We start from the raw sequence: 15,626 nt of genomic DNA, 5'->3' as shown, positions 1-15,626 counted from the left end.
ACTATAAAATATGACCCCGTCAGCAATTTATAAGTGTGTGTTTCCTCACACACCAGATTGTATTGGTCCATCACTTCAAATCCCAATCAGATACACTGAAGTTTGTAATTTTAACATGACAAAAATATAAGTAGAAAGTATGAACAGTACAGAACAGTCTGTGTCAGCTTCAAATGTGATTTTATTTGTCTCCAGACCTGTAGGATGTTAAACTGATGATACAATTACTTCAGGATTACAGATGCCTCTTAAAAAGTAAATAAAACCTGTATACTCAAAAATACAGTTTCCACAATCAGCAGAAACGTCAGATATTTTCACAAATTCAGTTTTATCTCTTCCAGTTTTTTTTAAATATTCCCAAGTAGATAAATGTGAGAAAACATAGATGGATAAATGCAGAAACTCAAAGCACATTAAAAATACCGCCTAATGAAACCAGTAACACATGGGCAACCTTACAGATGACACACTTTTTTTATGACATCACAGTCAACTTTCACTTCAATAGAAATAAGAAAAAAATGTTTTTACGGAGTTAGATAGTTCAACAAAAACTTTTGACTGATTTCAGAGAATAAACTATTTTAAAGAAAGTGCAGAGCATCATAAGTAACAAAAAAAACTTCCCTTTTGCTCCGTTTTCATCCATTGTCAGTGAAAGTTTAGTGACTTTTTTCATGTCACTTCATTTGGAAGCTTTCTCAAAAATGCGCATACAATATAAGAACCATGTTATTGTCTGTAAATGTAAGTATTCAATCTTTCAAATTCACAGACAAAAGATTTAACAGTAAAAGCACAGACAGATGGGAAAACTCTAGTTAAATTATACAGGGAATACTGTAGTATCTGGCATCAATCAGAAGATGTGATATTTATATAGGGTCATCTTACTGCACATGAGCAAAACAAAATATGTACAAAAACATGTCCTGAATAGGCACTTAAGTTCAAAACAGTTCAGTCAGCCTCTTTTCATCAATGGTGACAACAAATCACAAAGACCTGGTCAGTACTTTTTTTTTTCTTTTTTTTTGTGCATTTTTTAAAGAAACTTCAACCAGATGGAAGCAGTAAACCCAGAAACAAGCATTAGCCCTAATAATAACTATAAAAAATCTGATCACACATATCAAAACAAACAAACACACAGGGAAGATCTGGTTGGGAAGTAAAAAGTAAAAGCATATGCTACAATATGGGAAGGATACAAACGCCTGGAATAAATAAATATCTCCATCCTCCTTCAAGAAGAGTTCAATGCAAAAGGTACCATGTGGGAAAAATTTAGTGCGCTTTTATTTATTTTTAATAAAATGAGGAGTTCACTAATTGGCAGTAATGTTTGAAAATCTACACAATAAATAATAAATAGAAAAATAATAATTACAGATATCAGGAATTTTTCAGTTAAATAAACAAATCAGTAGTTAAAAAGATTCAAGATTCAAACAGGTGGGTAGTGCTAAAACTTGTCTCAGTGTCAATACATTACTTAGTGTTGTTCCTTTGACCTTCACTCAGATGTTCACATAAACTCATCATGAGCATCATTCATTTTGGGCTTTCAGTGATGCAGGTGAATTCAACAAGTTTGAAAAACAACAGTCTAACACTCAGCACCATACTGCCAACTCCTTGCTTGTTAGATGATACAGTGATTATAAGCTTAAGCAGATCAATATTTGTCTTGTCTGAATATAAAACTTTTCTCAGGTAAATGATCCTAAGCAAACATCAAAACTGGTTGGAAATAGATAAAGTTGACCATCATTAAGCTTCTGAAAAGGTATTCCTCTGCATCTCAAGGACTGTGCTTCAATGTTGAATACATTCTCAAAAACAAACCAATTTAAATGATTTCTACCACTTCTAATAAAAAGAGGAATCAAATATCCAGTCAGATATGTCAGAAACTGATATCTAAAATTAAATAGCAAGTAGTTTTTCTGCAGCTTACTAAAAGGCATTATTACGCAAAATATTAGTGAGCGTGCATGTCTATATTCAAGCCTCATGTTGATCCAATCAACAAGGGAAGCGTAAGTTAATTGTTGCATAATCATTCCACCCTGGAAAAAAACCTTCAAATAAATCTTAAGATCCAAATAAAATGACAATAATGCAGATGATGAGAGAATGCAAACTTCTTGGTTGAACTGTACGTACCAAATATTCGTACCGCTCTCATTAAACGATGTTCCTATTTTTATCTGCTGAGAATCCCAACCTTCATTTGAGGAAGTTACAACAAACTGACAGAAAAAGTTAACAACAAGTGGAAAAACGATTAGTTTCCCAAATGTAGTGTGTATAATCTTCTGAGTGGTTGTGAACTTTAAAATAAACAATTGGTTAAATACAGATGAAATTAGAGGGAACATAACCCCAGGAAACCCAACATTTACACCAGTTTTAGTGGTTGAACAACACACGCAGAGAAAGTTGGAGCTTTAAGAGACCACAGTAGTAAAAATGAATCACCTCAGACGACAGACACACATTGAAGCCTCCTGTAGAGGGCAGACTGAGGATTTTAGTCTACATATAGTGCATTAATAATGAAGATCACAAGATTCTACCAACATGTTGAGCTGAATCAAGCACGGCTCATATCGGAAATGGTGAAACTGATTTTCAACTGCTTCTTAGACACAACGCTGGTCCAGTCAACACTGAAATATTAGATCAAAGACTGTTTCATCTTACATGTGAACTACATTTTGATTTAGTTATTTTCTTTTGCAACAGAAACATCAAACCCCATCTTACAGTCTGTGCCTGTGAGGTTCGGAGAGTGGGGGCGAGGGCGGAGGTGGGAGGGTGACGGTTGTTGGGGGCTCCAAAGGGTCGTCCATCGGCAGGACAAGCCGTGTGCCGCGGATCGCCACGTCTCGCTCCGCCGGGTCCAGCTCACCATCCCGGCTATCTTTGAACGGCCTGGCGCCGGAGTGCTTGGGGTTGATGGTGCGGGACCCGGATGCGTCGGTGCTGACGGTGACGTCGGCGTACATGGAGCTGACGTTGGCGTCGTTCAGGATGAAGTCGGAGTCATCGTCGTGAAGCGGCCCTTCGTTCTGAAGGCAGGAAAAGTGAAATGTGCTGACTACAGTAAACGTAAGGATATTAGAGTTTTTCTTGCTGGATATTTTTTTCAGACTATTAAATTCAAGACTCTGTAAACCTGTGGGACCCTAAGAAATAAATAATGACAGTAAATGAAAATACATAAATTTAATCATTAAAACCAATGTTATTTTAGCAGGAGAGATGCTTGTTGCTTCTCTGTTGTAAATAAATCATTTATAGATTTTTTTTACAAATGTTTGTGTAAATATCATGACACCATGCTAAGTTCACTTGTTTATCTGACCTCTAATCTTTTAGCATCATCGTAAATCTGAGATTTGTTGCTGCTTGGGTGCTGTTATACTGCGACTAATCATGTGCAAACCTCATAGGCCTGTGGACTGGTGAGGCATCGTGCCAGGGGGCCACAGCATGCCGGCAGAGTAGCAGTGAGAGGGGGCCCGCTGTGAGTCAGGAGGGGCTTCAGGTAGCTGAAGGAAGAGCTTCAGTCAAGGACTTAATTCATCAAACACTTGAATCTCCAATGGAAACGCCGTTCAGTGTCTTTAGCATTTATAGTTTCACTAATATTTCCCAATACAATGATTTTAGCAAAGTTATTATACAGAATTAATGTCACTATTATGCTTAACAGGACAAATGTTGATTTTTGAAGAGTATAATCATTGCTTCTTCAAGTGAATTAAATTTGCTTTCAATGGTTTCAGTGTAAGAAGAAACTTATATTACCCTATTGATTAAATAAACAAAACATTTGTCACTAGGAAACTAAATTTACAAAATGAAAGACTTTCATACATAAAAAAACATTAATATATCCTTGGGAGAAAAAAACCCCTTGTAAATCTACAATAAAGCTTGTGAAGAGCACCCCCTAGTGTTGAAGAAGAAGTCAGCACGACTTCAGAAAGAGATCGGCAGGTTAAAGGATACTTGTGGTCGAAGTTATACCAGATCCTGAAGGGCCAGGCGCTCTCATGCTTGGTGCTTCTCCTCTGCGACCCATCCAACACCGCTGAACTCTGGAGAGCACAAAACTGCACTTTAGTTAAAACCTATTTCATACATTCTACAACAGCATGTTCTCAAACTTTTTAGCCCAAGTTCCCCACTTTAGATGAACCATATTCTCTGGCTTCCTGTCACAATATTAGAAAAAAGTAGGTGAGGTTTAAGTCACTTAAAATACATGAACAGCAGAAGGTAGTTCTGTAAAGTACTGACTTCAGAGGGACTTAATACAAATCCATCTGACATTTCTTGAATTGTTATTCATAAGAAAAATCTAAATCACTTCATAATTTTTGAGCTAGTCCAACATAAAATTCTTACAGAATACATTGATGTTTTTATGTGCATCATGAGCAAATGTGAGTGAGTTCAAGGGGTATTTAGACTTTTGCAAAGCACTTTATAAAAAACTAAACTATATTCTGCAAAATAACAAAGTTCAGTGAAGTTCTTGAACTTCCTTTATTACTGAGCTTCTGATGTTGCTTAACTCACCACTGAGGCTTTCTTCAACAGACCCACCCTGCTTTTCTGTCACTTCCTGCCCTCCTCTATCAATAGATGCGTAACGTTTCTATGCTGATAATTGCCCCGTGACAGTTCTTCCCCTATTTAAGGCAACACACCTCACATCAGGAAACACGTCTCTCTGTTGAGGTGATAAACCTCTTCTGTACTGATAATCAGATAGGGTGCACCAGTATGCGCTGTGCTAAACAAGCTTGCTTTGAATCGCAATGTCCAGTCGCAGTGGAATAATTTATTTATTGATCATGCGACATTAGTTCTACTGACAAATACGTTTGTGCCTGCATTATTTGTCCAGGCACAAATAATGATCAATAATCATTATTTGTGCCTGCAATGATACTGGTTCCTCCGTAGGTGGCGCAACCCACACTTTGAAAATCACTTTATTAGACATTGCAGTAATTACTTACGGAGTGCTCTTGATCGGAATCCACTCCCACTCTGAAATGAATCGGAATAGAAACACAGATGTGATAAACGGTGTAGAAACAGCAGCAAAAACAGATGCAAAGATAGTCAGTCTTACGGTATGCTCATGAAAGACAGCATGGGCGTAGTCCCCCCTCCACAGATCCACACAGTGAAGAACACAATCAGCAGGGTGGTCGAAAACATCATCTGACGGGCGTAAGTAGCTGTGTCCCGGATAGACAGAGCGAAAGTCATCGCCCCACGCAGACCTGGAGGGGGCAGGAGATGAAACAGCGAGACTGAGAGTCTGTGTTTATGAAACTGGGTTACTCATGTTGTGGGAACAGAGTCACACTTTAGGAAGCCTGCATTGAAGACAAGGACAAAAGAAGCCCCTATAAACACTAAATCCATTGTCATCTTGGCATTGATAGCATAAGTCTGATGTGAAGTGCTCTAAAAAGTTGTCTAAAAAATACTGTTCATCTATAAATAGATTGTCTCTGCACCTTATACGTTTGTGGGGTTTTTTAGTATTTTAGTTTTGCTCCATTTGAGAGTTTACATTTACCACTTACCTGCAAACATCATAACATGTTGAAAGTTCATTCCAATCTTGTTTTTACGGCCCAGGTTGAGCAGGAAGGACAAGGGGTAGATGTTTGCAGCCCTGCCCAGAAATACGGCCAACTGCATGCAACGCAGTCAAGGACACAACGCGGTGGGGAAAAAAACAACACAGCAGGTGGAAAACAGCAGAACGGAAAGTATTTGTGGGTTGAAGCGCATTTTAAAAACCCCAAACTAAATGTCGGACTAATCTGTCCTTTTATGTGTGCTTACAATTTCCATTTTGGTTTCCGTTAGCAGGAAATTAAATTATAAACTGAAGTGTTTCACTGATAGCATCTGGGCATGCAAATATTTGGTGATGGTTGATGCAGTCAGGTCTGTCAATTCAATGCTTCTTGCGAAGGGTTATTGCGTGTGTGCTGATCCATTGCAGAGCAGAGTGAAGGATACGAAGGCTCCGATGATGAACATCGGGTTGAAAACGTGTGACTGAAAGGAGAAGAGCGTCAGACCCATGTAGGAAAAGATGAAGTTTTCTGCCAGGAAGTTCAACAGCTCAAACAACTGAAAAAAAGATGGAAAATTTATTAAAAATTAAGTGTTATATCAGTGTCAATAAGCAAAGCTAAACAAATTATGCTTTAGAAAAACGGATTGCTCACTTTTTTCATTTTTTCTTTCAATCTTTTAGTTCAGAGTGATTTTTATTGTTATTTTAAGAAGTTCATCTCATTCAATTCGATTTCAATTCAAAAATACTTTAGCGTGTGTTTGATTTAATTTCCCTTTGGGATCAATAAAGAAATTTTAAAACATAGTTTCTTATTCCAGTTGATAAATTAGTACATCTAATAAATCCTGAAAGTATTTTTACTGTGGACTCAGTATTGTGAATGCAGTTTGCACTCAGGACTTGTGCTCTTTAATTAACCAAGTCGTTGCCATGTTTACTTTTCCGTGATCTAAAAACTATTTGGCACTTTTGAAGATTACATAGTTCTTCTGACATTACTAAGCTCAGAAGAATTCTAACTATGTAAGCAATGCTAAAACGTTTAAAATTAGTATTTCAATTAATGTATTCAGTGGTACTTAAGGTTCAGTCTGTTTTAGTTATTTATTAGTTACATATCTAAATGCTTAGCCATATTTGTGCCCTGCTGCAGATTAGGTGTCACAGTGAACCATCATGGTTTTTATGTATTTTTGAGGACTTGTTCAGCAGAATCAACGAGGTAAGGTGAATTTGTTGAAGATGTACCTAAAAAAAAAAGTCATCAGTTCTGACGAGTGACATCGCCATGTAAACTTCTGAGAATTATCTGCAGTAAATAAAATCTACATCCTTTTCTCTGAGTATTCATGAAGAACATCGGTGCAATAGTTTCTCCTCCCTTATCTGTTCACTTTCTGTGGCTGCAGCATTTTATAAAGACTTTTTCTACATACGAATCATGTATGATGCAGCATGACAAGAAATAGTGGTTACACAGAAACAGTTTTATGGATACAACTTTTTACCTGTTTAGTCCTGTCTTGAGAATCACGAGACAGATTGTTGTAGGTGTAATGAGCCTGCGTGATCCCACAGAACAGCACCGCCACAACACCTTAAAAACAAATATAATTTCATCTTCTAAGAGGAGTAAAAGGCAGAGGATTCAAAGCACATACTCTAAAACAGACACACACACACCCACACACTCCTAAGGGCAATTTAGAGAGCCCAATAAACATAACAGTCACGTTTTTGGAGCAGTTAAAACTCCATCCACGTGATCAATTATATCATCAACAAGCAAATAATACCCTATTGAACATTGCATCCAAGTAACTCTTTAAAACAGAAATATTTTACATGCTAATAATGCAATATAATGTAATTTCATGTATGTGCAGCTCTATAGTGACTGCTAAGATCCCCTATCAACACTTCACCCTTCTTGTGAAAATTGTTATTCATGGTGGAGTTATTTTCAGTATAATGAGGTGTTGAGGTGTCAGTGAAGGTGAAAGTAGCTATTTAAAAGAAAAAAGTGTATTTTCTACAGTGGTAAATCTGTGGTTTAAGTTGCTACAATGAAAGATGTTGTGAGACTTCAGCGGGTATCAGGAAAACTCAACACATTAAGGTAAATGCCTCAAATAAAAGTCAGAAAGGTCTGCAAAAATTATTTAATTGGGGTATTCCACTTAGAACTTTTTACAAGAATTTAACGTCATTTATTTAATTCCTCTGATACTAAAATGTCATGCCTGCTGTATGGTTGTAGATGTACCTGTCATCCCGCAGGCCTCTGCCAACAGAAAGGTGCTCCAGGACATCAGGAAAAATAAACCAGTTTCCAGTAAAGGGAAGTCCCTCAGCTTAGTAAACTTTGTCACGTAAGAACAACTTCAAGTTAAGGAACAAAGCAGCAAGTCTTGGACAATGAAATACAAACAAATACAATATACTGTACTTATTACATACAGTTCAATCTGTGATAACAGCAATAAAATAATTTCAGCTCATTATAGAGAAAAAAAAGGTAGAAATATTGTAAAGTAGAAGTTTCTTCCAAGACGGTTGGGGCACACAAAACATTATTAATTGAAACATCCTATTTGCACAATCACTGTAGATGATTCTGAGTTTAAAAGTTTCTTTTTGTGTGTGGTGAACAATATGATACAAACTATGCATGTTATGTTTGAGATGGTGGGACAGAGTAGGTTTTTTTGGGGATGAAAGCATAATAATGGTTGTTATGGAGACATTGTGATGCCATTTATAGCCGTTTTGACTGGAGATATGAAAAAGTTTGGGTGAAGCTAAAAAAAGTCTACAGTTACATTTACTTTATAGAAACTCTAAGGGTTGCTAATAACTGTGAAACCCAGTTTAAAAGTTTAATATTTGTCTTTTAGACTGAGATGAGGATGGAAGATAATTTTATTTTAGACTTTTTACATGTTTTCCAAGGGGGGTAATTAGCATGGATGGCAGTGTATGTATCACAATAAGAAAGATATCTGTATATATAATTACATTAATTTATAGAATTATAGAAAAGGATATAAGAGCAGTCATGACTCCAGTAGCCACACCAAGAGAAAAAGATCCACTGAAGACACCCAGGAAGATGCCGAAGGATTTCAGCACAGCCATGGCTTCGAAGCTGTGGCTGTTGTCCCCCGCAGGCTGGTACGCCACAACGGAGCTAAAGGACAGTAGGAGTACACAGAAGCATTTACAAGGAAACTAGAGGTCGAGTCCTTCTGAGAAAGCAGGAAGAGAACGTGGTCAAACACATACTTGTATTTCCTTTGAATCAGAAATAAGACATATCTGCAGCAACTATATCAGAGCTGGGTTTTATAAAGAAAAAACTTATGTGAGGTTAGCATGCTGAAGAGTAATTAGAAGCATCAGCTCCACTTGATTACCATTCAATAATACTATAGATTGCTCACATTTACAAGTTAGTAGAATTATAACAAAGTCTGATTTTCTGATTACAAGCATGGTAATATGAAGCAAACTCAGAAAAACACAACAAAAAGGAGGAGAAGGGGCTGCAGTTGCAAAATGATACTGAGGAAGGGGAGTAATTATCCTAAAGGTGATTTAAATCTACATTTTAATTTTAATAACTGCAACACATCAACCAAAAAAAATAATCTAATGTTTTACCACAAGCAAAATGCACACTGTCCTCCCAAACTAAACCCACCCACCGAGGAGTAAATGTCTGGTTTTCTCCCAGCCATTCTTCAATCTCCTCAGGCATAACTGAGCTGTCCTCTCCAGCAGAGTGAACAGCTCCCTGCCTGCTCTGCTTTTCAAAGCGCAGGAGAACGCTACGTTCATACGTACGGACAGGCGGTCAGTGACACAGATGAGTGGAGAAAGGCAAGCAGTGGAATGACAGGGATGTTGATGTTAGTGTGGTTCATTTCCACATGGAGAGTCACAGTTAGTTTGTAACAGTATGGGCATGGAGAACAATGCTTTTCTAATGCAATTTTCACACAGATTATCAGGGCTGCAGCGTCCTGCAGAGCGTGTAGTACTCACGACGAGAGGACGATGGCCACAGCATCGTTGAGAACGCTCTCCCCAAACAGCAGAGCGTACAGATCCACGTCTACCTTCAGCTCGTTGAAGATTGCCAGAACGGTCACTGAGGCAAACAGAAACAAACAGTGCAATTTTACAACAGAAGAAATACACTGAAGGTCTTCAGATACAGTCTCCAGTGAAGCTAATGCTGACATGTTAGCTATGCATGCAAGAACTGGAACCATGTTGCATGCATTTTTCAACACGGGAATCAAATTCCTGCTTTAATTTAATACTGCATATAAGTAACTGAGAATTTGATGGTACTTCCTACCTGGGTCTGTTGCCGAGACGATGGCCCCAAAAAAGAGGCAGTCAGTAAAGAAAAAATCCCCCCCAAGCTGACCCACAACTTTCATGAAGGACACAAAGCCATACATGATGAGCCTACAGAAGAAGCATAAAACATTATAAACTCATTATAAGCACTGGAAATATCAACAAATTAACTTTAACTTATTTAAGTCAGTGAAACAGGTTATTTAGTTTACTGTTATATCAAAGAGGATCAGATGACTTACCCAATAACAAAGCAGGATATGACAGTTCCCATGAAAGCATAGGTCAGGATGGAGCCAATGTTTCTGAAAAAATGTCTCTGAGGAGAAAGAAGATCAATATTAATTTATCAGACAGAGGCTGTAGAAAAATACAATAAGAGTCAAACAACAGTCAACAAAACTAACTTACAGTTATGCCAGTTTTTGTCCTCCATAGAAATTAGTCAGATTTCCAGCAAACTATCCAAGAAGCTTTTTGATACACAAACTACTTGACCAAAGTCTTAAAATTTAAAAAGCAATTGTATCAAATACCAATATTTAAACATCTTCATTTGAACAAAGAAAAAAAATCTTTCATTATTCCCGCATTTAACCATAACTGATCTAAAACAGAAAAGGTTTAATTGTATTTAACATAAGGTAGTAAGAGAAACAAAAAAAATTGTCTGCTGATGCAGACAAATTGCCATATTACCCTTTTCAGACTGTAACCTGCATGGAAGATTATGGGAGGCAGTAAAATGTTGAAAAACACCTCTGGGTCAAAGGTCACCTAAAAAGAAAAAGAGCAAAAAGTTATAACGTTTAACACCAATTAGTCAATTCAACTTACTACTTCTCTGCTTGTTTTTGCAATGTGTAGCATTTCATGAGGACTGTCAAGTTAATCTATCGAAATCACTGTTGTATATCAAAATGAAATCTAAAAATGTGTTAACAACATATGTATGATATAATTGTTCATTCACAATAGTTAAAAGGGGATCCTAAATGGATAAAACCTGGCTAAATGTTATTCTTTATTATATACTTTCACCAGCTATAGTGTAAAATGTCACATCACTGCCACAGTTGTTTTATGGATGAGAAGCTAAAATGTGGAGGAAACACTGCTTCTTGCCTTTCGCAGCATCTCATCATCCTGCACTTGGTTGTCTTTTCCCCGGCTTACTTCCCCCTTAAGCGTATATTCATAGAACCTTCCGCTGACGTTGACCAGCAGAGTGGCAGGGCTGGCGTTGACGGCACATTCGAGGACCGTGTCGCTCATGCTTTGGGGCACATGAATGCCAAAGCGCAGGATCACACCCACCAAGAGACCTTTGAGTAAATATGAAGGGGGGATGAAGATATACGTATAGATTTACCCAGAGGAAGCATGAAGCTTTTTTTCCTCTTTTTTTTTTATCTTAAAATGATTTAACTGCACCTGAAAAACAAAAAAGAAGCTTGCTTAATTTTTAAGCAGAAAATTGCATCAGAATTCAGTTTGGTAGTGATGGAAAAATTGACTAATTAAATAATTATCATTATTAATGCCTTTGGTTTATGCCAAACATAATCTGTTGCGGTGTCTGATTTGTTAAAACGATTATATTATTGTAATATTATTATTATTATTATAATATTAGACATTTTAAGGGGAAATAAATGTGTGAGCATCCAATTTATTTCTCAAACTGGCATTTTTTTAAATGTTTTAAATATATCTTTAAATTGTAACTTCCTCACTGTTTCTGGTTTATTTAAAATAGCAAAATATTTATATGTCCAAACCAAATCATAGGGTACCCTATTTTATCATACTATATCTCAACTTCACTCTAAAAGAAAATTTGGTCACTTTCATTCTTACCAACTGCCTTCATATGTTAATAATTACATTTTAACTGGAACCACTATAAAAACCATAAAATGAGTGACCTGCATTTTTGTTTATAACCTGGAAAGTGGATCATTTAAATTCCCAGAATTTAACAGAAAGACAGTCCAGTTAAATATTTTCTTGTACGTACATTATTAACTAGTTATAAGCAGGCTCGAGCTGTCCATGTTCCCCGACACGTGAAGAGAAAGCGTTTAATTGGCTTAGAGGTCAAGTTTAAGCAGCTGACTGTTTCCGTCACAGACAGCCAGTCATGAGGTGTCTTTTATTTTGACTGATTGACACGACTGTTACCTAACGTTAATGTTCTTACCGTAGATCATAGCAAGCCCAGTTTCGTGCAGGAACCTGAAGCGGCGGTGCTTGAAGAGCCATATGGTGAGAATGGTGAGCGTTAGTAGCATTATGAATATGAGCAAATAGGCACTATCTTGTCGGTGGCTCTCCTCGGCCATCCTCTCGGTAACGACATTATCCAGAGCGGCGTTCTCGTCGCCTTGGCCACCGACGAGTAGGACCGGTAGCAGGAAAGGCAGCAAAAGAGATGCTTTGGGCGGTTTGGAACCCATGAAGCGCCTCGGTGTGAATCCCATTTTGGCCTTGTGTTGGGGAAATTACATTTGTCGTTTAAATTAGCGACGCTTTAGCAGAAGAAATAGCCTCTCTCGGTGGAACGCAACTGACAGCTCCTTCCGCAGCCTTTACCAAAACACTGAGACTTCCGGTTTTTCAAAATAAAAGTCCCATCATAACTGGTTTAGCTTGTGAAACCAACAGCGACCCATCATGGTTCTCCTGAACGAAACAATACAAATTTTCTCCTAACATTTTTTAGTTATTTATGTTATTTAGTTAGTTATTTATGTTAGTTATTTATGCTGGAGATATTAAAACTTTTTTTTATTATTATTTGTGTTATTCTTGTGATCAATGGAGGTAGGCACCAGCACCCCTCTGAACCCCACTAGGGATAAGGATGTAAGATGGATGGATGGATGGATGGTGTTATTCTTGTAAATATTTTATTTGTATTTTTTCCTTGCACAGGTGGCAATCTCCAGCAGTCAGATGAGAGACAAGGCATTCAACAGAGACAAACAAAATAAACCACATATGCACACAGACACAAGGGCAAATTGAAACCACCAATAAGCCTAAAGTTTTGTTTAGAGTACCTTAAGAAAACTCATGCGTGCATGTGGAGAACATAAAAACCCAGGACCTTCTTGCTGTAAGGCAACAGTGTTAAAAACCCCACAATCATTCAAAAATATATAAACAAGCAGCTGTTTACAGTAAAAAAAAAAATATTAAAATAACAATTCAATCCAATTTATTTATAACGCATATTTAAAAACAACAAATGGTTTACCAAAGTGCTGTGCATCAAGAGAATAAGTATAAAATAGTAAATAAAGTAAACACATAAAAATATATTTCACAACACATCAACTCACACAAATGTACAAGTAACTCATAATATACATAAATAGAGCAGCTGAACAGCAGGTATGATGGATAGGGTGGAGTAAGTCAATTAACACATTTAAAAACAAATAAAAGAATGCTAAAATTAATTCTGTTGCAAAATGGGCACCAGCTAAGAGCAGCCAGAATAAGAGTGATGTGTTCTCACCAGAGTGATTGTGTCCTATATATTAAAAACATCTTTTAGGATGGAGTTTATAGTGTTGACTGGTGACAATGAAATGAAATAATTTCTGACAAATATTTTTATTTTTCCTTTTCAATTTTTACAAAGAACACCTGAAGAACACCTCTGTTATGTATTTTGACAGAAGGTTTTTTTAGGAGAGACATAAACCTGTGATAAAGGCAAAAAAGGCTCTGAGTGATGATTGTGAAACAGGAAAGGGAAAGTAAGATTAGCTTATTCAGAAATGTGCTTCAGAAGTTCGCTTGCCTTTGTGATTCTGTAGAAGTGAACAAGATAAGTGAATTACAAGCATAGGCGTGAGACAGTTCTGTTTGACAGCACCGAAAAATGCTGTCTACTTTTGAATATAACATACAGTTGTGGTCAAAAGTTTACATACACTTGTAAAAAACATAATGTCATGGCTGTCTTGAGTTTCCAATAAGTTCTACAACTCTTATTTTTCTGTGATAGAGTGATCGGAACACATACCTGTTTGTCACAAAAAACAGTCATAAAGTTTGGTTCTTTCATAAATTTATTATGGGTCTGCTGAAAATGTCACCAAAATGTCTGGGTCAAAAATATACATACAACAACATTAGTATTTGGTTGCATGTCCCTTGGCCATTTTCACGGCAACTAGGCGCTTTTGGTAGCCATCCACAAGCTCCTGGCAAGCTTCAGGTCGAATGTTTGACCACTCTTCTTGACAGAATTGGTGCAGTTCAGCTAAATGTGATGGTTTTCTTGCATGAACCTGTTTCTTTAGCACTGTCCACATGTTCTCAATGGGGTTTAAGTCAGGACTTTGGGAAGGCCATTCTAAAACCTTAATTCTAGCCTGGTTTAGCCATTCCTTTACCACTTTTGATGTGTGTTTTGGGTCATTGTCCTGTTGGAACACCCAACTGCGCCCAAGACCCAACCTTCGGGCTGATGGTTTTAAGTTTTCCTGCAGAATTTGGAGGTAATCCTCCTTCTTCATTATCCCATTTACTTTCTGCAAAGAACCAGTTCCACTGGCAGCAAAACAGCCCCAGAGCATAATACTACCACCACCATGCTTGACAGTAGGCATGGTGTTCCTGGGATTAAAGGCCTCACCTTTTCTCCTCCAAACATATTGCTGGGTGTTGTGGCCAAACAGCTCAATTTTTGTTTCGTCTGACCACAGAACTTTCCTCCAGAAGGTTTTATCTTTGTCCATGTGATCAGCAGCAAACTTCAGCCGAGTCTTAAGGTGCCTTTTCTGTAGCAAGGGCTTCTTTCTTGCACGGCAGCCTCTCAGTCCATGGCGATGTAAAACACGCTTGACTGTGGAGACTGACACCTGTGTTCCATCAGCTTCCAAATCCTTGCAGACCTGCTTTTTGGTGATTCTTGGTTGACTCTTGACCATCCTGACCAATCTCCTCTCGGCAGCATGTGATAGCTTGCGTTTTCTTCCTGATCGTGGCAGTGACACAACTGTTCCATGCACTTTATACTTGCGAATAATTGTCTGCACAGTTGCTCTTGGGACCTGTAGCTGCTTTGAAATGGCTCCAAGTGACTTCCCTGACTTGTTCAAGTCAATAATTCGCTTTTTCAGATCCACACTGAGTTCCTTTGACTTTCCCATTGTAGCTTTTGTGGCTGAGTCTAATCACTGGGTCAAATGAGCCCTATTTAAATGGGCTCATGAGAAGTCAACAGCTGTAGTCAATCAGAGTCACTTACAAGAAGTGAAGAGGCCATGACATGAAGCTAATTTGATTGACACAACTCTCTACATCACCAAAATTGACAATTTATGTTGCTGTATGTATATTTTTGACCCAGCAGACTTGGTGACATTTTCAGCAGACCCATAATAAATTTATGAAAGGACCAAACTTTATGACTGTTTTTTGTGACAAACAGGTATGTGTTCCGATCACTCTATCACAGAAAAATAAGAGTTGTAGAACTTATTGGAAACTCAAGACAGCCATGACATTGTGTTTTTTACAAGTGTATGTAAACTTTTGACCACAACTGTATGTTAGCATAGCTGTCATTCTTAAAACTGCATATAATCAATTTTAGGTGGTA

The 15,626-nt window shown here is 37.5% G+C and overlaps 1 protein-coding gene across 2 annotated transcripts; it reads right to left on the bottom strand.

Annotated features, from left to right (window-relative positions):
* Window positions 1-163: 163 nt before the first annotated feature.
* Window positions 164-12,620, bottom strand: LOC116728400 (sodium/hydrogen exchanger 6-like). 2 transcript variants are annotated; one of them, XM_032576488.1, is made up of 16 exons: window positions 12,207-12,620; window positions 11,129-11,328; window positions 10,703-10,780; window positions 10,246-10,322; window positions 9,999-10,111; window positions 9,680-9,785; window positions 8,681-8,822; window positions 7,899-8,004; window positions 7,141-7,229; window positions 6,070-6,183; window positions 5,625-5,736; window positions 5,162-5,315; window positions 5,046-5,076; window positions 4,027-4,130; window positions 3,458-3,563; window positions 164-3,080 (listed from the first exon to the last, which is right to left on the bottom strand). In XM_032576488.1, exons 1-16 carry the CDS (start codon window positions 12,484-12,486, stop codon window positions 2,772-2,774), a joined length of 2,121 nt encoding a protein of 706 aa, XP_032432379.1. In that variant the 5' UTR covers window positions 12,487-12,620; the 3' UTR covers window positions 164-2,771. The 2 variants fall into 2 exon arrangements, with proteins under 2 accessions (XP_032432379.1, XP_032432381.1); XM_032576490.1 differs by having other exon boundaries at window positions 4,027-4,115; window positions 12,207-12,619.
* Window positions 12,621-15,626: the final 3,006 nt, after the last annotated feature.

This window comes from Xiphophorus hellerii, chromosome 11 (assembly GCF_003331165.1).
Source record: "Xiphophorus hellerii strain 12219 chromosome 11, Xiphophorus_hellerii-4.1, whole genome shotgun sequence".
Taxonomy (NCBI): Eukaryota; Metazoa; Chordata; class Actinopteri; order Cyprinodontiformes; family Poeciliidae; genus Xiphophorus; species Xiphophorus hellerii.
Note: the sequence above shows the minus strand (reverse complement) of the source record. Positions and strands in the feature narration are given on the sequence as shown.